The sequence below is a fragment of the Melospiza georgiana genome, chromosome 18, assembly GCF_028018845.1.
Source record: "Melospiza georgiana isolate bMelGeo1 chromosome 18, bMelGeo1.pri, whole genome shotgun sequence".
Classification (NCBI taxonomy): Eukaryota; Metazoa; Chordata; class Aves; order Passeriformes; family Passerellidae; genus Melospiza; species Melospiza georgiana.
The window spans coordinates 11,108,541-11,135,645 of NC_080447.1; the positions used below are offsets into that span (position 1 = coordinate 11,108,541).

Below are 27,105 nucleotides of genomic sequence, written 5' to 3' on the forward strand. Positions count from 1 at the left end.
TTTGCTGCTTTTTATGATCCACAATTACCCCAGGGCAGTTTACCCAGGAGAAAATCGTTGCCAATGAGCAGAGTGCCAGCCTTCATCTCTGAGGAAATAACACCTGCAAGATCAGTCAGGCCTGCTTGCTTCCCATGTCCTTGACTGCTTGTTCTGCTCAGTGTCACTTCAAGGTCACATTTTACACCCAAAAGGCTGTAAATGAATAATGATTCTTTAGTATCAAGCAGGGATGGGACTCTCAGACATCCTCAGAGCCTACAAATGTGCCTGGTACCCAGATATATTGTTCTAGATTCCCTGGATTTCTCTGACCCCTTCTAGCTCAAACAGAGGATCATGGGCATAGTTTGGGGAAGCTTCCTTCCTCAGAGCTGTAAGGATATAACCTGTGTGTTCCACATCTTTGTGACCACTTGCTTTGCTTAGCTTAATTCTGAAGTCAGAGGAGCAAATAAAGGGAGAGCAGACCCAAGGTCTGATGAACTTTGAACTTACTCAAATGTGAAGCTGATTAGCTGGAATAGAGAGAGCCAACACCACAGTCTAAACAGGCTGAAATTCAGCCCAGTAAGCTCCTGGCTCCAGGTCTTGTGTTCACATGCATCTTTACCTGTATCCATGTGAGAGATGGAAGCAGATTGAAGTTTTCTCCTCCCCAGAAACACAGGAGTGTTTCTCCACTGACTAATGCTGCTGAGCTGAGAGATGACACAGAGGTTGTCCCAGATCCTGGACCCCTGGGTTTTCCCCAGGTGCCAGGTCACTCCTCACAGATAATTGCTTACCATCATCAGCTAAAATAACTACATCTTCCAAGACTAGATTTACAGGTGCAACCACTTAAAAAAAAAAAAAAAAAGTATTCACCCACAGTGAGGTAAATATGCAGGTTTATTGCAGCCAAGCCACTCCTTTCTGTGTCATTCCTTCTCAGACATCTGCTCGTGGATGTTAAAACCCCAAGCACCTTTGGCAGGGACACTGAGCTGTGAAATCTGCAGCACCTGTGACAGAGGAGCACTCTTTGGTGAAAAAAGTTGTCCAAGGAAAAGCAGCAGCTTCAACTTGTGTCCCATTGGAGACAAGTGAATCTGAAGTTATATATTATATAAGACGTAGGTGATGACAGCAGTTTATCATTAACCTGAACCCTGCAAGAAGCACATAAGGAGAGGAAGAAGAAGAAAGCCACAGAAGCAGCCAGGATGGAATCCATCATAAGGATCAACAATGCTGCAGACATCTCTGTTATTGTTCTCTACTTTTTGATAGTTCTGGCAGTGGGACTATGGGTATGTTGGGATTTTATTTTGTTTTACTTGATGAGCAGGTAGATTATAGAGTCTTGGCAAAATAGTATAGTGAGAGAGAATGTGTAATTAGATAAAGATTTTGATGCTTAATTGAAATAATTAACAAGTGCATGGTGGGCAAAATGTGGGCACTTATTTACATCAGAGGGGATGGTGAGCCAGGGTGGCATCCCCATCCCTTTGGGTGGATGAATGGAACAGTGGGGAAGGTGCAGTGCTGGGGTTTGTGTGGGATGGAGCCCAGAGATGTGATCAGTAAAGATCAGCCAGGGTCCCTCAGACACGGCTACACCTGAGGGGGGGCGTTTGGCCACGGGGCGCTGGGGCTGCGGGAGAGCTGTGCTGTGAGGGGATGGGCTGGGAAACAGCGGGGAGGGGGAGCTGCAGGGCTGGGCAGGGACGGGAGGGGACGCGGGGTGCGCCGGGCTGGGGAGGCGGTGTGGCAGCACCCACAGCGCGGGGACACGGACGGGAGCAGGGATAGGAACAGGGATAGGGGCGATGACAGGGACGGGACGGCAAAGGCGCCTCGGCCGAGGCTGCGGGTTTGAGGGCAGCGTTGGCGGGGCTGTGTGTGGGCTCCAGGATGCAGAGCCACGGAGCCGGGAGCAGGAGCAGCCCCGGGCTGTGCCGGGAGCAGGAGCAACCCCGGGCTGCGTCAGGAGCAGGAGCAGCCCCGGGCTGTGTCAGGAGCAGGAGCAGCCCCGGGCAGAGCAGAGGGTGCAGAGCCATGGAGCTGGGAGCAGGAGCAGCCCCGGGCTGTGTCAGGGTGCAGAGCCATGGAGCCGGGAGCAGGAGCAGCCCCGGGCTGTGTCAGGAGCCGGGAGCAGGAGCAGCCCCGGGCTGTGTCAGGCAGGGTGCGGAGCCGGGAGCAGGAGCAGCCCCAGGCTGTGTCAGGGTGCAGAGCCATGGAGCCGGGAGCAGGAGCAGCCCCGGGCTGTGTCAGGTTGCAGAGCCGGGAGCAGGAGCAGCCCCGGGCAGGGCTGGCAGTTCCTGTGCTCGGCGCCTCCAGCCCGGCCGGCAGCGCTGCGAGGGGAGCCCGGAGTCCCGGGAACAAAGCCCCGGCAGCCGGGGCAGAAAAGCAGCGCTGGGACCTCAGAGCTGAAGCGTCTGAGAGAATGGGCCGATGCACTGAGCTCCAGAGGAAGGCACTGAATTCGGGTTTTCCTGGGGCAAGCCCTCCTGGTCACCTGAACACCTGACTAGTGACAAGCTGAGAGGAGGGATTGCCCTTCAGGGATCCTCTGCATCCCAGCAACATTTCACAGTGCAGAAAAGTCAGCTGCAGAACAAACATCCCTTTCTAACAACCTGGCAATATTTTGAGGGGCACCAACAATTTACAGGTTGCACAAAGTGGACACAAACTTTTCTTTGCCTCTTCAGCACAGGAGCAGAGGCCAAAAATATAGTTAAAAATCTGAAGCCCCAGTCCAGCAGAACACCTGGCTGTCTGGCAGGAGGGAGCTGGGTCCTACCATGAGAGTCTGGATGTTGCTGTAGTTGAACTTCATGTTAAAGATCTCTGACAATAAGGAGCTGATCTCTGGCTTCTCAGGCCATTGTGTGCTGAGTTAATTCCTGGAAACTTTTCTTTCCAGCCATGAAGACATTGTTATTGGACAAATACTTACCCAGTTGCTGTGTGTAGTTAAATGTAAATCCATTGTGTTTACTTCCTTTCTTCTGCATTGGAAGAAAATACATGGATAATTTCCCCAGGTCTTCTTTCTTTATTTACCTGTTCAAAGTCCATCAGAGATGACAATGGAAATCCAGTAAATAATGGCTCAAGGTCATTAATAAAAATTTGAGGAACTTCCCTCTAAAGCCCATCCCTTGACAAAGACAACATGAGTTTGTAAAAAGGAAATTTTAGCTGGCTTCTTCTTTTGGAACTTCAGAGGGAATCAGGCACAATGCTGATATCACAACAAGGGAACAGATACCTATAGGGGCAGGATGGTATTGAGTAAAAAAGCTGCATACTTTCTGTATAATAATAAACTTGCATATTATAGTCTGTTTTGATGCCTGAAAGCAAAGGCTTTTCACCCCAACAAAAAATTCATGTGAGCTTTTACTTGAGCGAAATTTTTTCTCAGTTAAATTTAATTTTATTTAGTGTTCACACTATAATGAAAGATGAAGGAATGAAACTTGAATGGCTAATGCAGACCTAGATGAAAGAATGATTGTTCCATTGTATTCCATTGTATTTCCTTCATCATAAGGTTGTTCTTTTTGGCCACTCTGTTTTTTTTCACTTTACCCTGCCCGTGTGTTTTGTTATCCCTTCATTCAGGCTGTTTGTTCTCAGCCTGTGTATAATTGCCTAGCACACTTGAAATATGATTAAAACTTTCTTTTTTCCTTTTTTCCAGGCTATGTACTCCACCAACCGAGGCACAGTGGGTGGATTTTTCCTGGCTGGACGGAGCATGGTGTGGTGGCCGGTGAGTGCTGGGTGTAAAACACAGGGTGTGCATCTGCCCTGTCTGTCCTGGCACATCCAGGGCTCTGTGACACTGCTGAGGCTGTGGTGGCTTTGTTGTGTGGCTGCAAATCCAACTCTTTCTCCAGCCACTGGTGTCACAGGGCACACTGCACAAACAAAGCCACAGGATGGGCAGGGAGAAGTGCTGGGGGAAGTTCTCTGAGCTGTCTTGATTGTGTGATCAACTTGTTTGACTATAAGTACATTGTTAATGTCAGTACAGACAAATCCAGTGCTTTGCCTTTCATGCCACTTTCAAACTTTTCAACATTTGGACTCTGTTCTTTTCATTGCACTCAAAGAAGGTGGCTCATTTTAAGGTTATCACAGACAGGAATTAATTTACTGCAATTTTCCCCTTTATTGCTCTATTGTTTCTACTTTTGGTAACAAGTTCTGGTCTGTACAAGGAGAAAAATCCTGGAAATGTTCTGGTATGTTATTGGTAAAATATATTTTAAATGTATTTAAAGATTAGCTGTGGCTTACCTTGAGTGTCTTCTGTGGAATTCTGTTATATTCCAAGGCAGAGAACAGGAGTCAAAGCTACAAAGTGTTTTTAGCCATCCATTCCATCAGGCCATTTGGCAGAAATGATGTTAGATACAATTATCTATTTCTTCCTGATCATACAGTCTCTTTAATATGAAAAGCAGACAACTTACACAAACTTGCATTTTCTGTATTACTGGAATACAGGACATGGAATAGTGTTTTACATTATTCCATTTGTTTGAATGGAATTCCTTAACACCTCTGATCTTGCATTCAGTCTCAGAAAATGTTTCTGCACTTCATTAAGGCTTGGGAGTCAAGAGTCCACACACATTGATTCAGTTACAGGACCAGGAGACTGAGATTAAATATTGATTCCCTAAAGATTTAGGAATTTTTTTTGAAGTAGGCTGCAGAAATACCTGCACAGCTTTCAGTCCTGTGCTTCAGGGAGCTGCTCTCTGCCTTCAGAAGGCGTTGGGACAGCCTCTGTAAGGGCATGAAAGGATTAAAGGCCAATGACAGTAAAAGGTTTCTTCATCTGATGTAGCAGATCTAAGAAAATTCAGGTTGCTTTGGAAGACTGGGGAAAGAGAAAGTTTCCAAGTTATTTTAAGATAAAACCCATTATTCTGGGAGAAGAGAAGAAAACCTAACAGATTACTCAACTGTCACTTTAATCAGGGGGCTGGTTTGAACCTTGTGCAAGTGTGTCTGCCTGGCAAGGGGGTGTGAATATCCTTTTGTGAGGTGTAAATGGAGATGGAGGCAGCAGGGCAGCCAAGCCTCACCAGAGGAAAGTTCTGTGCTGCTCCAGTGGCACTGAGAACTCCTGATGATCCCCTGAGGCCTGGGGGAGAGGATCTGACACCAATCCTCTGCCAGCACAAACCCAACAGAGCCTGCAAGCTCCCCTCCTCCAGTGGGAAGCCAGCAGGGATCTGCCCAAGTTCCTGCCAGCATCCCCTCCCTCCTTCCCAGACTCTGGGAGCTCAGTGAGGACAAAGTGCTCAGTCCTAGATCTCCCCTTCAGTCCTTCCCTCTGGAATGCCAGGAGGGGCTTCCCTGCCATAAAAATGAACCTTTCTTGCTATTCTTCCTCGTATCACTCAAAATAAACAAAGAGCAAACACTCCAAAACCACAAACTAAATACCATGTCAGCAGCACCACCCTGGAAAGTTTGCCTTGGATAAAAAGAGCTTCCAAAACACCAATTCTGACAGCTTAGCAGGTAGATGGGATGTCAATCACCCAGAGCAAGCTGGGCTGAAATGATGAGGAAACCAATGAAAGTATAGAAAGTTTAGTCAGAGATGTGATCTCAGCTCTGCAGCTGCTAAAGCTGAGTGTGATGTTTTACTTTGTGCTTTGATTTCTCTTTTGTGCCAAGTCAGGGCTAACCTGGGATGGTTCTGGTGGCCTCAGTGCATTTTCACAGAAAGGGTAGGGGCAGCTGTTTTGCAAGAGGCCTCTTGTTTGTCAGATTTCTCCCCTGCCATTTCAGGATAATGACCCTTGTCATGTAATTGCTTTCTGGAACAGAGCAAAATGAAGAAAAAAAATCCTTCCACAAACTTGGTATAAACTTAATTCCCCTAGCTAATTGTGTTTTTCAGTTGTGGTCTGTATGCTATGCTCTGCAGGGCACCCACAAGTGGCATTTCTGACCCTAGCAGTGTGTTAGGATGTCTTACTGACAAGCTGGGAAGGGATTCCCTTCACTTAAACCATATCACATCTGTGCTTTGGTGGACTAGAGGAGACCCTGGTAATGAAGGGCTAGAGATTATTCCTGCTTTTATATGGATTTTGAATGTTTGTAGTCACTGGCTGTGATTGTGATTTAATTTCTCAATGTATAAAGTAGGACCAAGACATCCTGGGCCAAGTTTGCCCTGCTTGGGCTCTGATTGTTCTGCTCCAGCAGAATCCAGGAAAGCTGCTCAGCACTTTGCAGAACCAAGCCCAGAGATAGTTTTCTGGCTGAGGTGAGAGTTCACTTCACTGGAATCACTGCCCTTGTGCAGTGGCTGAGCCATCTCAGTGGTTCCCTGGTTAATTAGGGATAAAGGTATATAAGAGCATTCTCCCAGATAACCCAAAACTGAAATCAGCTGTTGGTTAGTCATAACATAAGAAATGCTTACGAAATGCTGAGCCCTTTCCACTCTCTTGCTGTGGAAACTGACAGAAGAATCTTCAAGAAACTGTCTTGGTCTCTTGGGCTTTGTGGGAAATATCTTCAGGAAAGACTCATGGCTCTTTAAACCCTCATAATCAGCTCTGCTTTCCCCCAAAAGACCCAGAGAAGTTCAAGGCAAGTGACAGCTCTGTAGCAATGGGCTTTGCCAGCTTCAGCTTCCTTTGCCAGATGAAGGAGTTGGGTTCAGCCAAATGCTTCCTGCCATGGTAGGACATGAAGTGTCTGTTCCTGCAGAACAGTCAGCTTTGGTAGCAGGAATCTCACAGGATTAAAGCCCTTCATGCACAATTAAAAAACCTCAAACTTTTGATGCCTTCCTGCTTTTGAATTTTCTTCTTCAGGTTCTGGAGTTTTGCAGACAGATCTGTCTGCACAAAATTATGGGTTACCTTGCACACCTCAGTTCCTGAGGCATGAACAGGACAAAGAGAATCTGCTGGGTATGTGAAGCCAGCTCTGTTAGAGAGATTTACTGAACAGTGGTGCAGGGTCAAGGGCACTCCAAAGAGAAATGTAACTCAGCTTGTTTCTGGTCATGTACATTTAGATCTTTGTCAGAGAGATAAGAATTGGGGGAAAAAACCCAATGGATTCTTTCTTCAGCTGTGCTCAGCTAATCTTTGTGGCCATCAGAACTGACCACTGGCATGATTTCTCTGATCTTTGCAGCCAGGTGAGTTTCACATTGTCTCAGGATTTTGCCCACTTGCTGAGTCTGACACTGCTATGAGGAACCAGGAACAACAATTCTGCTGTGAATAAGATTTGCATTTCCTTTTCTTAGGTAAAGTAGAATGAAAAATTACCTTGTCAAGTTCCACGCCAAAAAAAAAAAAAAAAAAAAAAGTGTTAAATCAATAGTTTTCAGGGTAAAAAGAATAATGAAGTAATCAAAGCAAAGTTCTGATAGAAAAGTAGAAGTTCAGTGAAATGGATTTCTGCAGAATCTGTGAGACTTTCCAGCTGGCTGGGAGGCGTTTCTGCTTCAGAGCACAAAGTGGGGAGGTGTCAGATCCTCCTGAGCCTGAGCTGCTCCAGGTTTGTTGGAGCACAGACATTTTGATGATTATTGTCCATTCCCTCCCTTAATACACTGGGAACTGTAAAGATGTGGCTTAATTGGGTAATAATGCAATTCATAGAATTTTCAGATTAATTGGGAAAGAAGAATAAACCCCACACTTCCTTCTTTGGGTCTCAGAGCCTAGGAAGTGTGGCAGTAATATTGCATTTCCAAAGGGACTGAGGGTGATCCCAAAAAGCTCAGGTAGGAGAAGCAATGCCTTTGCATCAGAGTAAAGTCACAAGGTGCAGGGTAGAGCTGTTGGTTAAAGAAAAGCATGAACAGCCTCAAGGGTAGGAATGAGAAATGTGTCAGGGAAGAGGGGTGTGAGAAGAGCTTCTGCAGGAGTGATACCTCAGGGATGGCTCAGGGCCTGTGGGGTGAGAGGATCCCCTGTGCTCTAAGGATCAGTGGGAAAGGGTTTGGTGCTGAGCTAATGGGAGGGTGGGCAGGGGGCAGGGGGTGTGCTGGCAGGTCCTGGCAGGGAGAGGAGGCACAGGCTGTGCATTCTGCACCCTACAGCTGCCACTGCCTGCCCAGTGCATCCACCCAGCTGGGAATGGCAGGGCCAGGATGTCACTGCATCCTCCTTTTCATGAGGAGAGCAAGGTGAAAGAGTTAATGAATAACAGGAAAAAACACAGTGATCATCATCTGTTTCAGGGTGGTGGTACTTCTGCTGAACAGAGTGCTCTTGTTAGGGCCTGACCTCTTAAAATTTATTAAAAGAGTTAATGTTCCACATTTGCCTCAGGTTAGTTCAGGTTTTTCATCCTCTTTCCCTCTTAGCAGCTTTTGTCCCTTTCAACCAACTTTGTTCTTCTCCTTCCCTCCTGGATCTGTCTTTAAAATCAGTTCACTCACACATTCTCTGGGAACAGTTAACACTGCCAGAAGATTGTTTCTCTCTGCCATTCCCAGTTTCAGCCCAGAGTTTTTAAGATGTTCAGCAGCATCTACCAATGGCAAATCAAGAATTCCACTAATCAGCCTTTCCACTACAGAAATCCCACAGCAGAAAGTTCTCCAGCAAGGCAGCTCAGGCCCAGAGCCATCTGCCTTTTTCCCTCATCCTTAAAATATGGTAGATGGGAAACTTCTCTTTCCCCTCTGGCATCAGCAGCCACTGGGGTGTGAGGGTATTTTGTCAGCACTCTCCTTGCTGTGGCCATGCTGCAGATTTAAGGGTAATCTGAATTTCCTGACCATGAAGCCATGTTCTCCTTGGTTTAAGGGTAATCTGCATTTTCCTGGCCATGAAGCCATGTTCTCCCTTCCCAGCTGTGTGACATAACTGAAACTTATTTTTAAATTGCATCCATTATTACTATATGTTGATCCTAAAGTTCTGCTAGGGGAACTGGATGTTCCCCTAATTCAGAGAAAAAAAATTAGGATGTGAATGTGGGATCTGCATTCGTATTGCTTTGTCCTTGTGCTGGTCCTGAATATGTTGGTAGTTTTGCATTGGTTTGGTTTGGTTTGGTATTTTTCTTTCAGTAAAATATTATTTTAGATAAATGTAAGAACACAGCATCAGCAGCATTGCCTGCAGTGTGTCCTGGGGTTTCAGGCACTGAGCCAAAGCTTGTGCCTGTCAGTTCTCAAAGTTCCTCTTTAGCTGCTTCTGTTACTTGGATCTGCCTTTAAGCTCTTGAACCAGGAGAGAGAACACATTAAATAAAATCAGAGATTAATGTGGTTAATATTTTCTGGTGATTGCATTTCTAGTAACCTAGATTTAAGTTTAATTATTTATCTCCAAGGAAAGTGTTGGGCAACAGTGCTAATGCTTAGTAAAAGTGATATTTTTTTCTTCACTATCATTTCTGGAAAACTGTTGCTGTCACCAAGAGGTTAGAAGAAACAGAGGTCTTTTGTTTGCTAATGTTTGTTGCAAAACTTATCAATCCTGTAGAAATGTCATATGACCAACTGGTTACAATCCTGTAGGGCACAACTGGCTTTTAGAAATGTGTAAAAACCCCAAATCCAGAACTGAGTGAACTTAGAATCATAAATTTCCTGTCCCAGCAAAAGAACAGTTTGTCTGCAGAAAAAGACTTGAAGAAATCAGGAGATCAAACTGATGGAAGAGAAAAACAGTAAGCCTGGAAAAGAAAGAGTGGAACCCCCTGAATTTTATTTGTGTGTTGCAAATTAAAATAGGGGAGGATAATCTATTTGTTATCAGAGATCAGGGCTGTGGGTTGAAGAGTGTGGCTGCTATTTCTGGCTATGCCATAGCTCTGTAGAATAAATCTGCTCTGCAGGGGTGGATTTCTAGGATGAAATCCTTCATCCTCCCAAAACTCAGGGGATTGTCCCTATGCTCCCAGACACATTGATTGAATATTTGCTGCTATTCAAATCAGTTGGACTCAATGATCCCTGTGGGTCCCTTCCAACTCAGGATATTCCATGATTCAAATGACAGCATTGAAAGAGGTCAGCAGAAATTCCCTGGCCTGCTTTTTATGTGGTTTTCTTTTTAACCCTGATTATTGTTGTTATTGTTTTAGCTTTAAATGTAAGGATGTAAGGAAAGAATAGAGAAGAATACAAAAATGTTCACTTTCATTTTTTCATTTCAGAACTCTTCCAGCTTCCTTGTCCTCTGCCCACAATACTCAATCAAATCCAACCTCTTTTTTCTGCCTGACTTCTCGCCCTGCATCTTTCAGTGCCCGATCCAGTAAATCATCACTGGGTATTTCTACTGCCTTTAATGTGTTCATTTTGAGGAAATGAAGCTCAGTCCTTTTCATCTTTCCTATTGTCTAAGTTACTTAATTAAGAATTAGGTCTTTGTGAATGGCTCCTGCCTGTCTGCAAACCATCAGGAACCTTGCATTTTTTCAGTCTCTCCCTGTTCATCAATTCCCATGTTCTCCCTGCTGTTCTGTTTGTATGATCAGTGCAATATTTGGGGGTCTTAAAGATCCAGCACTTCTTAAATATAACTCCTTGATTTACTATTGCTCCTGGCTTCCACTTTCTCAGCAGACATTCCTGCTATGCAGCTTTCAGAATTTAATTCAGTAATCAAATACTTCTGGCTAACAGTGAGCCAAGTCCAGCTCTCAGCAGGGGCACATTTGGATGCACAGGCTGTGCAATATGGAACAGGGAGTGCAGGAATGACAGCTGGGGATGCCCTGCTCATTTCCTCCTTGAACAAGGAAGGAAGATCACAATCTTCCTCTCTGATTGCCTGGATATCATCCCAATGCCAGCTTGGCAAGTTTTGCAAACATTTAAAAATCTATATTGGTGTAATGTGTTTTTTGACTCAACTGGAAGATATTTGATTCACCATCCTCTTCTCCCTCACTATTGTGGATGTGGTGCTGGGGGCTCTGGTTTCAGTGGGAGTTCTGAAATCTGTCAAGGAATTGATTGTCAGTCATTGGCATCAGCACCACCACAGACAGGCACAAGTTCAATGTGCCAGATGAAGGGGATTTTTCAGCAATTCCCATGAACATAAGAACCAATTTTTGTTTTTTCTCTTTGCAGATTGGTGCATCTCTGTTTGCCAGCAACATTGGCAGTGGGCACTTTGTGGGAATAGCAGGAACAGCAGCAGCAGGAGGAATTGCCATTGGAGGATATGAGTGGAATGTAAGTGCCATATATGTCAGGGAAATACTTGTGACATCTGGATTATCTGCAGAACTTAATCAAAATAACATTGCCTAGTTATTTAGGACTGTCAAAGTTTGTACTTGGCAACACTTGTTTTCTGCACAGACCACTAAGAGCCAATGTGATCTAGTATTTAACCTGTCTAAGCCACTGGAGAAGGTGACACTTTTCAGTTGAAGCTTTTTAGAGAGTATTTGAACCAAATAAATTGGAGGATTTTCTCCTCTATGCATATAGTTTTATTACTTTTAAAGTATTTGTGAAGAACATTTTCAGACTGCAGGATGCTGGGAAGAATTTATCAGGCAATCCATGGTAATTTTTGCAGCATTTTGCTATGTAGAAATTATTGAAGATGCTTTGATTTCTTCACAGACTGTAAGGAATTTTGAACATCTTGCATAAGCACCTGCATTCCAGAAATCTTTTCCTCTTTACCTTCTCCTTCCTGTAATTATGCTCGTGTTGTGCTGATGGTTCCAGCACAGGGTAGAGCTGTCACGTAGCATTGTATATATCAGTGATAGATAAGTGATCTTCCGGAGTAGCAGGGTCAGCGTGAACGGAGACTGCCCTGAACCACTGCGTCCATTTCCTTGTGCTGTCAGCCGTGAGGGTGCGGCTGACAATGTCGTCGTTGTGCCTAATTCACCCTCGGGGAGGGAATTAGCCATGGCACACAGGGCTGAATGAGCCTCCACAGGTCGATACTTCCCTGCATTCATTTCTGAGCAGCAAAGAACCCTCCCACCCTGGGGGATTTGGCTTTGTGTTCCTCAGCAAGTGAATGGTTGCTGCAAATAATCAAGTGCTGGTATGATAGAAATGTTTAAGGAGAAGGACAAAGCTTAAAATGAACTGAGATGTGCAGTTTATCTGTCAGCTCCCTCTTTTTGATGATATCAGACCTATGGCAGGCCTGATTCTCCTCCTTTTTCCAGCAGAACAAAGCAAATTAAAACAGAACACAAATCTCTCGGGTCCATATCCTTCTTCAGACATCTCTAACACTTTGTCTCCTGTGAGGTTCCTGCTGGACCAGTATCAGCCCACAGTGAACAGGGAAGCAGCAATGAGCTCTGGGGGTGTTTGAGCAGACACTGCAGAGTTCATGACTTAGAGTGGCACAGCTAACACACATAACAGGAGTAATGAAAGTAATACCAAATTTGACTGTTGACATCCTTGTGTATCCCTGTTCCATTCAAATTATTTCTATTTTGTATCAGAATAACAGCAGAAGCTGACCCAATATTTCTTGTCCATTTTACAGTTTTGACCTAAGGGCAGAACTTAAAAGATACAGTTTAAAAGCCCTCTAAGCCCTGTGGACAAAATAAATACAGAGTGCCGCTCTGAGGGCAGGAACTTGTTTTGTATTTGTTGATTTAAGTATGTACAAATCAGTATTGGGCAGCATTCCACCAATTTAAGTTAGAAAACTGTGACACTGCTAGAAGTAAGATCAGTAATTCACAGAATACACATGGACACACAAAATATACTATTAAATTGTAATATAACAATACAGAATATTTTACAAATTGCCTGTGGTGCATCCTGTACAGTCTGTGAAATTGTTGTAAAGCATTCAACCATGCTGGGCTTGTTCTGAAGAGAGCTGGGATAGTCTGGTACCACTGGTGGAGCTGTGACTCAATACCAGAGGGCAATCCTGTGAGGAGAAATCAGCTGGTTCTGTAGAAAATACAAATCATGTGTGCTTCTTTGGGACAGCTAGCATGAAACCCAGGCTGCATTATACCTGATGAAGTTTTTAGCCAAGATTCCATCGCCAAATTTTTAACTGTAAATCAGAGGTCAGAGCAGAATCTCCTCCCCCCACACCCCTGCAGTGCCCAGATTTTTGTGATTTCAATGTTCCCCAGCTGCTGTTTGCTCTGATAAATGGTTTTGGGAGCAGTGTCTGGATACAGGAGCTAATTCAGCTGATCTTGTCTTGGCTGCAGGCTCTGATATTTGTGGTGATTCTGGGATGGATCTTTGTACCCATCTACATCAAGGCTGGGGTAAGTCAAACCACTACATTACATTTGTCAAACCACTACATTGCATTTGTCAAACCACTACATTGCATTTGTCAAACCACTACATTGCATTTGTCAAACCACTACATTACATTTGTCTTTGCTGCTCATTTCTGCAGCTCAGGGCTGGAGTGCAGCAAACTCATTATGAATGGCACAAGATCCCAGTGTGCCAGAGCAGCACTTTGTTGTATCTGTGTACTTGAAAAATGAGGATTCTCTGTTCTAAGACCTGAGCTGGGAAGTACTTGGTGCTCTCTCCTTGTTCTCCTTTGATTCCTGGAGCTGCTGTTCCTTGAAGCTGCAATTACAACCTCCTGATTTTGTGCTGCACTCTCAGAGTAGCTGAGTACCAAAAGTCTTGCTCTAATGTGATTTGCAGCTGTTCCCCATTATGTGAAAGCTCCTCTGCCTCCCCAGGTGGTGACAATGCCAGAGTACCTGAGGAAACGTTTCGGTGGGAAACGGATCCAGGTCTACCTGTCAGTGCTGTCCCTCATCATTTATGTTTTCACAAAGATCTCAGTAAGTGAAACTTTTACAATTTCTTCCATTCTACACTGATCTAAAGGAAATAAATGCCCTTTTACAATATTGCTCTCACAACTGCCCAACCATTCCAGGTTTGGAGCTCTTGGCTGAATGAACAACTGTAAAAGTGTGATTTTGTGTTTTCTTTATTCTGTCCAGTGACACTCTGTGCTGCAATCCAAGGTTTTTTTCTTCCTTGCTACTTGTTGTGCTTAGTCCTCTTTTTAAAGTTTTAGGGTTTACTTTTACATTTGCTCTCTTCTAGAAAACATCAGTGTGGAGGGAAATTTGTATTGTATTATGGTCTGTTATCTTAGGGGTCTGTGAAACCCAGGGCAGGAATTTTTGTCCCTAGATTTCATATTTATCTGTTTTAGTATCCTCTGGTGAACATGCCATCAGTAATACAGATGAGGGAAAAGAGCAAGGGGACTATGGATAAAAAAAGAATAACAAGAATTAGAAAATGGAAGAGTGGGGAAATGGAAATGAGGGAAATTGTAGCAGCTGAGGTGAAAGGAGGGAAGAGGAGAGATTCTTTTAATGGGCAAGTGACTGGTGTAAACTTTAAGGTACTATGAAGTTAATGTTTATTAAGTAAATGAATGTGTTTCTGTGGAGTAGTAAAGGGAGCTGGTATTTTCCATATGTCTTGAAAGTACCAAGCTACTAAGGAAGTCCACAGTTCAGGCATACTTGAGTCTGTTGTTTTGCAGAAGTTGTCATGGCAGATTAGTCTTTGCCCTCTGAATGGGAGCTGAGTGATAATAGTGCAATTTAAGCTAAAAGATTGGCCTTTTGCTCTCATTCTCACATTATAGCTGATCCTTAGAGAGGTTATAAATTAAACAGGTTGGTAGCACGAGCTGGCCTCAGAGCTGGATTTCTGTATATCTCAAAAGGATTAGAGAGTTTGCTGTAGTTGTGCTCATCAGAATCAGAACTCCTGGGTACAACACAGAGTTCTGCACGTTCCACCTGCAGAGAAACTCCTCCAGTCAGAGACTCACAGCCCTTTTCAGCAGCACATGTTGGTGCTGAGCCTATCAAGGTGCTACACAGCTTCTGAATTTACTGTTCAGCTTTGGCTCCCAGCCTGTGTCATGCCTGAGGCTCTGATTATGGGATTTTTCACTGTTTCACTTGCAGTGTCCTGTTTCCAGGGAAAACAGGTTCTGCATTTAAGCTCCCAGTGTGTACAGGAGGATCAAACACCCTCTCCATGGCCAAGGATCCACACAGCAGCAGCAGCAGCAGCAGCAGGAGGTTACCTGGGCCCCACTCCACCATTGGCCCACCCCAGCTTCCCACCACCCCCTTTACTCCAGGTGTTTGTGGGGAAGTGCATGGAGCTGGGTCTCTGTGCTGTGCAGGTGACAAACACGGTGTTCAATTTCCTCTAAGCATTTCCTTTGTTTCCCCAGCTGCCCTGAGCAGCTGTGGCAGTGTCTGTGCCTGTCCAGGTGAGATTCCTGCAGTACAGACAGGTCCCTGCACTGCTGCCTTTGGACGGGCAGGATCTGCCCAGCACTGATTCCCCTGCTCTGTGTGATCCAGGCTGGCAGAGCAGGCAGTCCCTGGAGGTCTCAGGAGCTGTCAGAGGAGCTCAATGCAGGCTGTGCTGTGCTGTGCTGTGCACACCATGCCCACACGGTGGCCAGAGCAGGGAGGGAGGGCAGGGCTGTGCCCTGGTGGGCTGCAGGGAGCTGTGCTGGGGGGAGAGGCACAGGCAGAGCTCCCTCCCCACAGACACGTTGGATATCCAAACACATGCACGTGTTGACAGAGCCATTGTGCTTTACTTCCCGCAGAGCTGCCTTGGCAAACACTCCCTTGTGATCTCTGGGGCTCTCAGATTTGATAGAGGAGGATGGGCTGCTGCCCTGCCCTGAGTGGGTCACACCCACCAGCAATTCCCACTGCCTCTTATCCTTGCAGAAGAGTGGCATCTCTTGCTTCTGGGGTAGTTTTTTCATGTGCTTCTTCCTTGCTGGGTTGAAATATTATGGAGTGTACTTAATAATATCATTATAACAATGCTTTCTAGGGAGCAGTGTCACATATCAGCTGGTGTGACTCCTGCTGTGCTTTCTGGCACAGTGCCACTCCCCAGTGAGGATCAGATTCCCTTTGCACACCTCTACAATGTCCTTGCCATTTCTCTTTCCCTGCACATTTTCTGTGGGTTTTGTTGATTTCTTACCTTGCTTTGTGGCTAATCAGCCACTTGACCCACAAGGACAAGGAGTTCATCCTTGGGATCAGGACACATGTGATTTTTGAGCCCAAAGGATTTCTGTCATACAGGGACCTCAGCTGCTCCTGCTCCCTAAGTGTGCAGCACATTGTGAGTAGTGCCCAGAGCAGCTTTTTAGCCACCAGTGTTGATGATATTGGTCATTATGCCAAAGGAAATGGCCTGGTGAAAATAAAGTCTTGATGGATAGTAATAGGGTAAATTATGACAAGACAAAAAAGGAATTAAGGTCTGAATGTTTTTGAAGAAATCAGAAATGGTAAACTGGAACTTTTAAATCTCTTACAGCATTTTCTCTCTGTTCATTGTGCATCATTTCAGTAGGAGATCTATGGGCAAAGACTTCCCAGGGAAAGAGGAAGAGGAGAGTGCAGAGTGCAGGGGTTAGAGCAGGTGCCCCTGCTCTGGCACCCACTGGATAAACTCAGCTGGCACTGGTGTGGCCAGCTTTGCTTTGTGATCCCTGCCTCTGCAGAGACAGCCTGGAGTGGAAAGGAAAGAGTGACTCTAATTAGAGATTAGCTAAAGATTGTCTATAGAACCGTATGAAAGGAGAAACAGGGAAATATTGGAAGGCAATAATCTTACTGGGGAGGAGGAGCAGTGAAACTGGAAGATAACAGCAATTTGAAGAAGCTGATACATTTCTCAGAATGCTCAATAATTAACTATACATTTCTTCGTGGGAATCATTTTAGGCTCATCAGTATTTAATGATATGTAGGCTAAACTAAAGCCAAGAACAATAAAAGGAATGTCTGGAACATAGACTGATTAGTGGTGTGAAAAGATAGGAAACAGATTACCATAGAGAAATGGGGCAAAGGATACGGTCTGACAGCGACTGGGGCAAGAGCTACAGGTCCTGGTTCCCAGTGCCAAAGAAAGGCTCTAAGAAATCTGCTCCAGAGGCAGTTCCGGGGGTGGGAGCTCTGCTGTGCCTCCCACTCTGCTCACAGAGCAGCTCTGTGCTGCCAGCACAGCGGGGCTGCACAGCTCCGGCCTCTTCCTCCTCCTCAGCAGGAAGCAGGGCGGGCTCCTGCCCGGCGCTCTCAGCTTCGGTGTCTCGGCAATGAGGATGGTTTTTCCCTCTGGTGTCCCCCAGGCTGCTTCCCTTCCTGCCGGGGGGTGTGCCCTGCTCTGCCCTGCCCTGCCCCGCCCTGCCCCTCCCTGCCCCGCCCGGGGCAGCAGCGGGGCTGGGCTGTGACCCCCGGTTCGGGCTGGCCCCTGGGGGAGGCTTTGCCCAGGGCTCAGGCAGAGCTGTCTGTCTGCCCCAGCTGTGTGTGTGTCTGCCCCAGCTGTGTGTCTGTCTGTCCCAGCTGTGTGTGTGTCTGTCTGCTCCAGCTGTGTGTCTGTCTGCTCCAGCTGTGTGTCTGTCCCAGCTGTGTCTGTCTGTCCCAGCTGTGTGTCTGTCTGTCCCAGCTGTCTGTCTGCCCCAGCTGTGTGTGTGTCTGTCTGCTCCAGCTGTGTGTCTGTCTGCCCCAGCTGTGTGTCTGCTCCAGCTGTGTGTCTGTCTGTCCCAGCTGTGTGTCTGTCTGTCCCAGCTGTGTGTCTGCCCCAGCTGTGTGTCTGTCTGTCCCAGCTGTGTGTCTGTCCCAGCTGGTGACCCTGGGGCACTTGCTGCCAGCTGAGGGTGACAGTCCCTGTGCAGAGCCCTCTGTGGGTGCTGGGGTTGCAGGGCAGCCCATGAGCTGCATGCTCAGGAGCAATGAAAGCAGAATTTACAGTAAGGCATCACAAGTGCAAGGGGCAGATTATTCTGATTGCAAACTTGTGTAAATACCATTGATGCCAATTATCTCTGAATCAGGAAGTGATTTAATGGGATTAAGGGCCCAGTGTTACTCTGAAATCTGAACAATCCCTTCCTTACGTAAGAGCTAAAGGTTTCCTCTCTAAGCCAACTGCTGTCAATTCTTCTGACAGGAACTTAAGAATAGAGACCATAGAAGATGTTTGCCTTCAATGCAAATGCAGCATTTGTCCTGAGCCAGCAGGAAGAGCTACACCACACATGAGCAGTAAAGGGAAAGAGATTTGTGGGGTGACACTGAAGGAAGAGAACTGTCCTGGAGGTGTCACCCAGTCCAGCCCTGCACACAGCAGCAAATGGAACTCACACTCTGTTTTACACAGTTTGTTCTGAATCTGTCTCTTAGTGCCCAAGTACTGAGCAGTGAGGTAACTGTCTAGAGAAAAGAACTCTGTTAAAAAAGGCCTGGGAATTCTCTGGGAAGTGTTACACCTCTGGTACTAAGAACTCCACAGCTCTGAGGGGACACTGGCAGGTACACAAAAATGGCTTCTATTTTGATTTGTGTGTGCAGTACTGCAAGGGGCAGAGTTGTGCATTTCAGTATAATATGTCACCATGAACCCAAACATGGCTGAACCTGCCATTTTTCTTTTCTAGGCTGACATCTTCTCTGGAGCTGTATTTATCCAGCTGGCCATAGGGCTGAATCTTTATTTGGCCATAATCATCCTGCTTGCTATTACTGCTCTTTACACCATCACAGGTGAGTTTGCAGAGCAGTCTGATAAATCAGAGATGTTGAGGGAGGCAGAAGAAAGAGAAGTGGAGAAAAGAAAACCTGAAAGGGGGGGGTTATTTATAGTGGTCCTTGAAAGAGGTGGTGAAAAAGGGACAAAAAGAAAAAAGCATTTCCACTGAGACATTTGTCCAGGGCTAACTTATTTGTCCTGACTTCTCTGCCATCAGGTGGCCTTGCAGCTGTGATTTACACAGACACCCTACAAACATTCATCATGGTGTTGGGATCCTTTATTCTCATGGGATTTGGTAAGTAAATCAGATGAATCAAACTGGAATGTTCAGCCACAAATCTTGCAGTGGCTACAGGAATGAATCCTGCAGTGTGAAACTGTTACCTTAACCAGGAGGTTTCAGCTCCTGTACCCATTTATCAGGGAAGAAAGCAGGCATGTTGCCAAAAGTCAGGCACCTTTAGTCACCGAGTCTCTCTGTCTCCCGAGCACAAGTGAATGTGGAAGCTAACAAGTAGCATCTCATGACAGGATTTTTATGCCCACATCAAGGGGACTTTTCTCCTCACACTCTCAAGCTCTGAGATTTCAGTAACAAATGCTTTATTGCTCCTGTTATTTTGTGTGTTTCAGCATTTGCTGAGGTGGGAGGCTACGAGGCTTTCATGCAGAAGTACATGGCAGCCATTCCCTCCAACGTGTCCTACGGGGGCACCGAGGTGGATCCCGCCTGCTACACGCCCCGCAGCGACGCCTTCCACATCTTCAGGGACCCCATCAGTGGGGACCTGCCCTGGCCAGGGCTCATCTTTGGCCTCAGCATCCTTGCCATGTGGTACTGGTGCACTGACCAGGTAATGTGGGAGCCCCATGCCCTGCTGAGGGCAGACACAGAGCTCTGTGCTCCAGGGAGATCCTCCCCTGCAATGCAAAGCTGGGCCACAGAGCTGGCTGTCATTTCTAGACGGGTCAGTGACTTCTCAGTTCCTGGTTTCAAGGCATCTCTCACACGTAGGAAAATGGAATGGGTGCTCTTTCAAACCTTTCTGCACACCTCTGCCCAGCAGATACCCTCTCTGCCTCCTTTCTCATTTTTGATGTGACCATGTGTGAAAACAGAGAGGTTGTGCTGTGAACACCTAGGAAACCATGGAACAAATGGCCCTTGTTAGACTGGGTCTAGATACCATTCCCTTTTCAGTAAGACAAGTTTGTTTCCTATATATGCAGCTTTCATCTTTGCTTGCATAGTCTTGGGGGGAATATTCTTTATATGTTTGGTCTTTCAGCCTGGAGACTCTTCCCCAATCATCCTTCCTTCTCTCTAAAACTACTGCCAGTTTCCTCAAGAGATCACTCTGACATGAGTAAAGAAAAATGTGCTCCGACTCCTGCAACATGTGAATGTGTCTCTAATAAATGATCTCTCTGCATACTAAATTGTGAGAAAGATCATCTTCATGATTTCTCAACAAATTAACAAAATCCCCAATGTAACTGTATTTACTGCTCTGTTAAATATTCTATTCCTTTTTGGCTTTTTAGTCTGTCAGCTTTAAAAACTTCTTGTGAGAGAAGTTTTACCCCTCAAACACACACCAGATAAGTTGCATTTTCCTTTACTTATTTCAAACAAATCCTTTGATTTTCATGTAGTTTTCATTTTTCCTAGTGGCAGAAATGCTAAATAGGCTCTTTTGCTATACAGAAGTTAAGAAATACCTTGTATGTGGAACATGGCATGGTGTGATCATGGAAATGTTCTAGCTGCCATGTGTCATTGGCAGGTTATTGTGCAAAGATGTCTCTCTGGCAAGAACATGTCCCATGTGAAGGCTGGCTGCATCGTGTGTGGGTACCTCAAACTCTTGCCCATGTTCATCATAGTGATGCCTGGAATGATCAGCCGGATTTTGTACACAGGTATGATACAGATCCAGGAATGCAAAGCTCTTGCTGCCTGCCTTTCATTGCCAACCTCTCTCCCTTCCAAAATACCACTTAGATTGTCATCTTCTCATCCAAATGTCCAGGCACCTTCAGCTAACTGCACTGTTAGAAGCCACAGGCCTTCCTCTTTTCCCTGATCCCAGGTTTCTGCTAATACTGTTGCTGTCTGTTTTAGGGGAAAGAAATTCCACAGGGTCCCTCCCCAGCTGTTTGTCACAGCCCCACTGTGACTGAATAAGTGGAAAATGCTGTCCAGGACAGATACTGTGCTGGAGGGCCAGGGCCATCAGTCACAGACTGCAGGGTCTGGGCCATGGGCAGTCCCAAGGGCAGCATGGGGAAATGCCACTTTCCCATCTCCCTGACCAGGAGAGCTTGGCTGTGTTTGGCAGCAGGCAGAGGAGAGAGGTTCAGGCTGCAGGGACTGGGCTTTGTGTTCCTCTGTTTGTTTTTCTGCTTGTGTTGTTCAGCCCTGGTCTGACAAATGAGTGCAGATTTGCTTTTGACCTGCAGCACTTGTCAGTATTCTTTTAGAGAGGAAGGGAAGAGGCTTAGGATCACCTTCCTCCCTGTCAGCAAACCAAGGATGAAATCAAATGTGTCAATCCAGTGGCTCAACACAAAAATACATTCTAGAAGCTCTGTTAATTTGGGAGCAATCTGTTGTTTACATGACCTTGTCTCAGTGTCTCATTATCCTCCCCTCAGATGTGGTGGCTTGTGTGGTGCCTGAAGTCTGCCAGCGCTACTGTGGCACCTCAGTGGGCTGTACAAACATTGCTTACCCAAAACTGGTAGTGGAGCTTATGCCAAATGGTAAGACAGTGTCTGTGTTTGTTGTTTCTTTATTTTAGGAAAGCCAGACTGTAAAAAACAAGTGAGAGAGGGAGTCCAAGACCCATATTTAGTTCCAAAATTCTTGCTAGAATGATGTACTATTAACCAAAGGGCTTGTCTGTATTAGCTGTAAGTGCAGAATAGCTCCACACTGACAGTGTCAGCTCTCAGCTGGCACATGCTGTGTGCTGAAATGGTGAATGAGCTCCATTTTTGTGAAGGTAAAATATAACCTGCTTGGCCAATGATTTATAAAAGACTCTTTGCCAGGATCTCTGTGTTGGAGGCCTGTTCCAACACAACCCCAAAGGGATGGGTGCTGGCTCATAAGGCAAAAAAGCCAGGTTGTGATATTACAGAGACCATGGCACTTCCCCGATTGCTTTGGTACTTTCCCATCCTTTGATAACTGTTGTAAACATCCTGCAGTACTTCCCCATGCTCTGTGACCAGGCCAGACCATCTGGAAAAGTGGCTTACTCTGGTTTTCAGACAGTAAAAGAAACTTGGGTTTTTTGGCAAATATCTGGTTCACAAATATACTACAAGCAAGTGAGCACTCTCTTGCAAACAAAAGGAACGATTTTTATATGGTTGGGAAAAGTCTGCTTAATATAATTTTCTTATTCCAGCATTTAATCAGGCAGAATTCACTAAAGTAGCTCCATGCTAAAAGCTCAAGAGTTTCCCTGCCACTGCTGTAAATAGCTCCAGCACGGGAATGTCAGGCAGGATTTTATGTCAGGCAGGTAAATGTGCCAGACACGCTCAGAGCTGCCCGATGAAGGGGTCGGGCAAAGAGCGGGTGCCAGGTACCGAGGCTGCCCACGGAACGCTCCTCCCTCCCCGTGCCCGTCTCTGTGTTCCAGGTCTGCGGGGTCTGATGCTGTCGGTCATGCTGGCCTCCCTCATGAGCTCCCTGACATCCATTTTTAACAGCGCCAGTACTTTGTTCACCATGGACATTTACACCAAAATCCGGACGCGGCCATCTGAGAAGGAGCTGATGCTGGCGGGCAGGTGAGCGTGGCCGGGCCCCCTGCTCAGCCCCGAGCGCTCCCCGGAGCTCCTCCCCAGCCGGGCCCGGCTCAGCCCCCCCGGGGAACAGCCTCCCCTCCTTTGGGGACAGCACACCCTGCTCCCCGAGGAACACACAGTGTGCAGCAAGAGCTGATTGTCACAGCTCCCCACTGCTGCTGCAAGGAAAATCTTTTCAATTACCTTCCTGGGCTCCGTGCTGCAGCAGGCTGCAGCACCAATGAACTGGTTCTAGTTCATCTGCTATTGATTTGTCTCTGGACATAACAACCACAGCAGAAAAGTGATTTTGTGTGTTCTGATTGCATATTTAACCATGTGCTGATGGATATTTGACGTACACAATACCCAACTTGGATTTCTTTTGTTTGTTCAGTGCTAATTTGCCATTATAATTGATTTCACTAGTTGAAATACAAAATGAACATGTAAATTATTGATTAATTGATGTTCTTTTTTCTTTCTGATAGATCATAGATATTTCTAAGCAGATGGCTAATTGAATATCTGGCTATGTTTACAGGGCATTTATGTTACTCTTAATTGGCATCAGCATTGCCTGGGTTCCTGTGGTGCAGTCAGCTCAGAGTGGGCAGCTCTTTGATTATATTCAGTCTATTACCAGCTACCTGGGCCCTCCCATTGCTGCTGTTTTCCTCCTTGGTATCTTCTGCAAGCGTGTCAATGAGCAGGTGAGTGCGAATTAGGAAACAGCTATGCCTCCTGTTCCTTTAGGAATTGGGAGAACTGTGGGGTTTTTTGTTATGAGCAAATTCCTGTTTATTTTAATCCCAGTATAGCCCAGGGATTTTGTGTCTCCATACCCCAAAGCCTGAGGTTTCAGAGATGAGTTGGATAAGGTTCTTTCATTGTCTGATAGATAAACAGTCACCTAGGAATTCATAGATAGCTCTGAAGCTTAGGTTCTCTATCACTTTGCCCAGAAGTGTGTTAAAAGGATAATCTATGGACACAAAGCTGAAAGTTTCATTTAGGATGTTGGTTACCACGCTGCTTTACCAAACAAACCATGTCTTACCTATCCTGTCCATCTGGGTTTTGAATATCCCCAAGAGTGGAAACTCCAAAGTGTCTCTAGGCACTGTTCCAATGATCAAGCACCTTTACAGTAAAACAACAAAAAACAAAAGTTTAAACAGAATTTCCCATGTTTCAGTTTGTGCCCACACATAGCTGTGTGTCTGTTACACTTTGGGCTGGAGTTCTGTACACCAGGCACCCACCAACAGCACTGGGAATTAAATAATTACTCAGGGCCATTAGCAGGTAAAGCAGACACACATTTCAGGAAGGATGACACAACGTTCTGTCTGGCTCCATCGTGCCTGAGCTGTCAGGGATTAAGAGCTCAAAGGTAAAAAGGTATGAGAACAGCCCCTGGGGTGTGCAATCCATGGCTGAAACCTGTCCTGTAGGAGGGCAGAGTTGTGTGGAGCCAGATGGACTGTGAGAAATGGTCTGGACACAGTCCTGAGGTGTGCCTGACATCTCAGAGCTGTTCATTGCCCCTTTCAGTTGGACTCATACTGAGCTGTAAATAAGGTGACTGAAAGCATCTGGGTTAAAACCCACATTCCAAAGCCATTGTAACACATAACTACATCCATGTTTCCTCCAGCAGCTGTTTATTCAGAGTTTATTTCCACGCCTGAAATGACTCATTTTGATCCCTTCTTGTCACACCCTTGTCTGCAGGGTGCCTTCTGGGGCCTGATCATTGGGCTGCTGGCTGGACTTGGCAGGATGATTTCAGAGTTTGCCTATGGAACTGGCAGCTGTGTGGCCCCTTCCAACTGCCCCTTCATCATCTGTGGCATTCACTACCTTTACTTTGCACTGATCCTCTTTGGGGTTTCTGCCATCGTCATCCTGGCAGTCTCCTTCATGACCAAGCCCATTCCTGATGTACATGTGAGTATCTCTGATGTACAGTGAGTATCTCTGATGTACATGTGAGTATCACTGATGTACAGTGAGTATCACTGATGTACAGTCAGTATCTCTGATGTACAGTGAGTATCTCTGATGTACATGTGATGTACACGTGATTATCACTGATGTACACGTGATTATCACAGATGTACATGTGAGTATCTCTGATGTACAGTGAGTATCTCTGATGTACATGTGAGTATCTCTGATGTACAGTGAGTATCTCTGATGCACATGTGAGTATCTCTGATGTACAGTATCTCTGATGCACGTGTGAGTATCTCTGATGTACAGTGAGTATCTCTGATGTACATGTGAGTATCTCTGATGTACAGTGAGTATCTCTGATGTACAGTGAGTATCTCTGATGTACATGTGAGTATCTCTGATGTACATGTGAGTATCTCTGATGTACATGTGAGTATCTCTGATGCATGTGTGAGTATCTCTGATGCACATGTGAGTATCTCTGATGCACATGTGAGTATCTCTGATGCACATGTGAGTATCTCTGATGTACAGTGAGTATCTCTGATGTACAGTGAGTATCTCTGATGCACATGTGAGTATCTCTGCAGTCCTGCTCCTCAGGAGATGGAACCCAATGAAAGCACCAGGTCATACCTGGTGTGTTACCCCTCGACACCTCAGCCTCCCCCAGCATACAGCTCTTGTAAGAAAGCAAAGGAAAGAGTCTTCATTTACCTGTCACAGATCTGCAGTGACTGCTCATAGCCTGGGACACCCCAGACACTTGGCATGCTGTGGTTTGGAGCCAGCTGGGTGCTGGCCAGGCTGCTTGGTCTCTGTGTGCTCAGCCCATATCAAGCCCAGTCCTTTTGTTCCGTGGCAGCTCTACCGCCTGTGCTGGGCCTTGAGGCACAGCAAGGAAGAACGGATTGATCTTGATGCAGATGAGGAGCAGGACAGAGCTGATGAAAAAGATGATGAATCAGGTAACTGTTGAATACCTAGAGATTCTGTCATATATTTGAGTATCCCTGTTTCACTCCTGAAGGAATATTAACATGTTTGATAGTTGAAGACATCCTCCCTTTCCCCAACGACGAATCCTCAGCCCCCACAAATTTAAATGGCTCATGAGCTGCCTTTTCCAATCTCTCGTGCTTAGTGTAAATCAGAAGTGAAGTGGATTCGAAGGGAGGAAATCTTGTTCTCTTGGTATCTGGGTGGCAGCTCTAGGACTGAACCCATGGCAATGCTGTGCATTGACAGAGCTGTGTGTGACTCCAGCACTTGGAGGGAATTCACCTGGAAAGAGGGGTTGTGCTCAGGATTGAAGGCACCTGATTGCCCAGACCCCTCTTTGTCATTCTTTGCTACAAAAATATGGTGAAATTATAAAGGGTATGGTCAGGCATCACAAAAGCAGACTGCAAACCCACCTGCTCTCTTTACTGGGTTTCTGGTTCTGCTCCCAAGCTCCTTTTTATCAGTATCCTCAAATTAATTTATTTGTCTTTCAGTTAAGAGTGTAGAAAATATTGAAAAAATGGAATTTAAGCTTTGAAGCACATTTGCATCTCCAATACCAGGCCAAGTCTCTGGGCTGCAAAAGGCCCAAGCGTCTTCTCCAGAAGGCTCTCTTGGAACATGTAGGAAATCCCTGTTTTCTCAGATGAGCTGTGCAAATACAATATTAACTCGATCCTTGTACTGTTTTGTACTAAAATGCTTCCTTTAATTGTGACCATAAACCAGAGCAGGAATGCCCTCAGTCCCAGAGATGTGTGTGTGCCATGGTCTGTACTCACCTTTCCTGACCAGAGTGTTATTCCTTCCAGTTAATGAGGAAAACCAGGAGGACCCAGGATGCTGTAGGAAAGCTTACAACTGGTTCTGTGGCTTGGACCAACAGAAGGCCCCCAAACTGAGCAAGGAGGAAGAAGAGGCACTGAAGAAGAAACTCACAGACACCAGTGAAGTGCCACTGTGGAGAAACATTGTGAACATCAATGGCATCATCCTCTTGACTGTGGCTGTGTTTTGCCATGCCTACTTTGCATAACCCCTGATCACAGTCCTGAAATTGTACTGCATTGTTCAAGCAAAAATGATGGTTTGTAGATTTATACAATTAGATACACATTGTATTTGCATCATCTACATCTGTAAAACATCAGAGTGATTTACTCACTGATTTTGTGATCATAATTTCAACAATTTAAAGATGAAGGCCACTGGGATTTCAAGAGAGAATTTCTATTTAGGCATTGAACCAATCCAGGGCTGAGGTTCAGAATTTCCATCCAATATTCTCTCTGCTCATGATACATTTCATATTTTAGGTTCAGAACAAGGCTGCTTGAGCCATATTTCATATCAGGTTTTGTGAACTACCTTTTAGGGTTCATGACACTATTTTGATTTTCATCCCCTCCTCTGATCATTCAATTTTCCTTTTCCTTTGGCTATGATAATGTGCAAAAAACTGACAACCACTGAGGGACTGTATTACAAACTCAAATTAAAACATTGCTTTTGTCCCCCCAACATGGGATATCTTAAGTAAAGGGTTTATGCACCTATCAATGCATTTGATATTATATATAATTTTCCGTTATCAGTTTTCTCCCCTTTTTCTCACTTCCCACTGGGTTGTGTTCCTCAGTTGTCAGTGGAACACTAACCTCTGAATTGGTCACATTTTGAAACTGGGGAACACCTGTCTTGATGATCCTAAAAAGAATTTTGCTTACAGTAGATTATTTGTTTAAGGTTAACTTCCAAAGGTCCTC

General features: G+C 45.6%; 1 protein-coding gene across 3 annotated transcripts; it reads left to right on the top strand.

The window, feature by feature from the left end:
- The first annotated feature begins 1,219 nt into the window (after positions 1–1,219).
- SLC5A1 (solute carrier family 5 member 1) lies at positions 1,220–26,672 on the top strand. 3 transcript variants are annotated; one of them, XM_058036930.1, is made up of 15 exons: positions 1,220–1,295; positions 3,701–3,772; positions 11,096–11,200; positions 13,195–13,254; positions 13,693–13,797; positions 18,474–18,579; positions 18,783–18,863; positions 19,202–19,422; positions 20,356–20,491; positions 21,227–21,334; positions 22,225–22,375; positions 22,917–23,085; positions 24,110–24,325; positions 25,200–25,308; positions 26,152–26,672. In XM_058036930.1, the coding sequence occupies exons 2-15, from the start codon at positions 3,704–3,706 to the stop codon at positions 26,373–26,375; spliced, it is 1,860 nt and encodes a 619-aa protein (XP_057892913.1). In that variant the 5' UTR covers positions 1,220–1,295; positions 3,701–3,703; the 3' UTR covers positions 26,376–26,672. The 3 variants fall into 3 exon arrangements, with proteins under 3 accessions (XP_057892913.1, XP_057892912.1, XP_057892914.1); XM_058036929.1 differs by having other exon boundaries at positions 25,200–25,302; XM_058036931.1 differs by lacking the exon at positions 21,227–21,334 and having other exon boundaries at positions 25,200–25,302.
- The last annotated feature ends 433 nt before the right edge of the window (positions 26,673–27,105 follow it).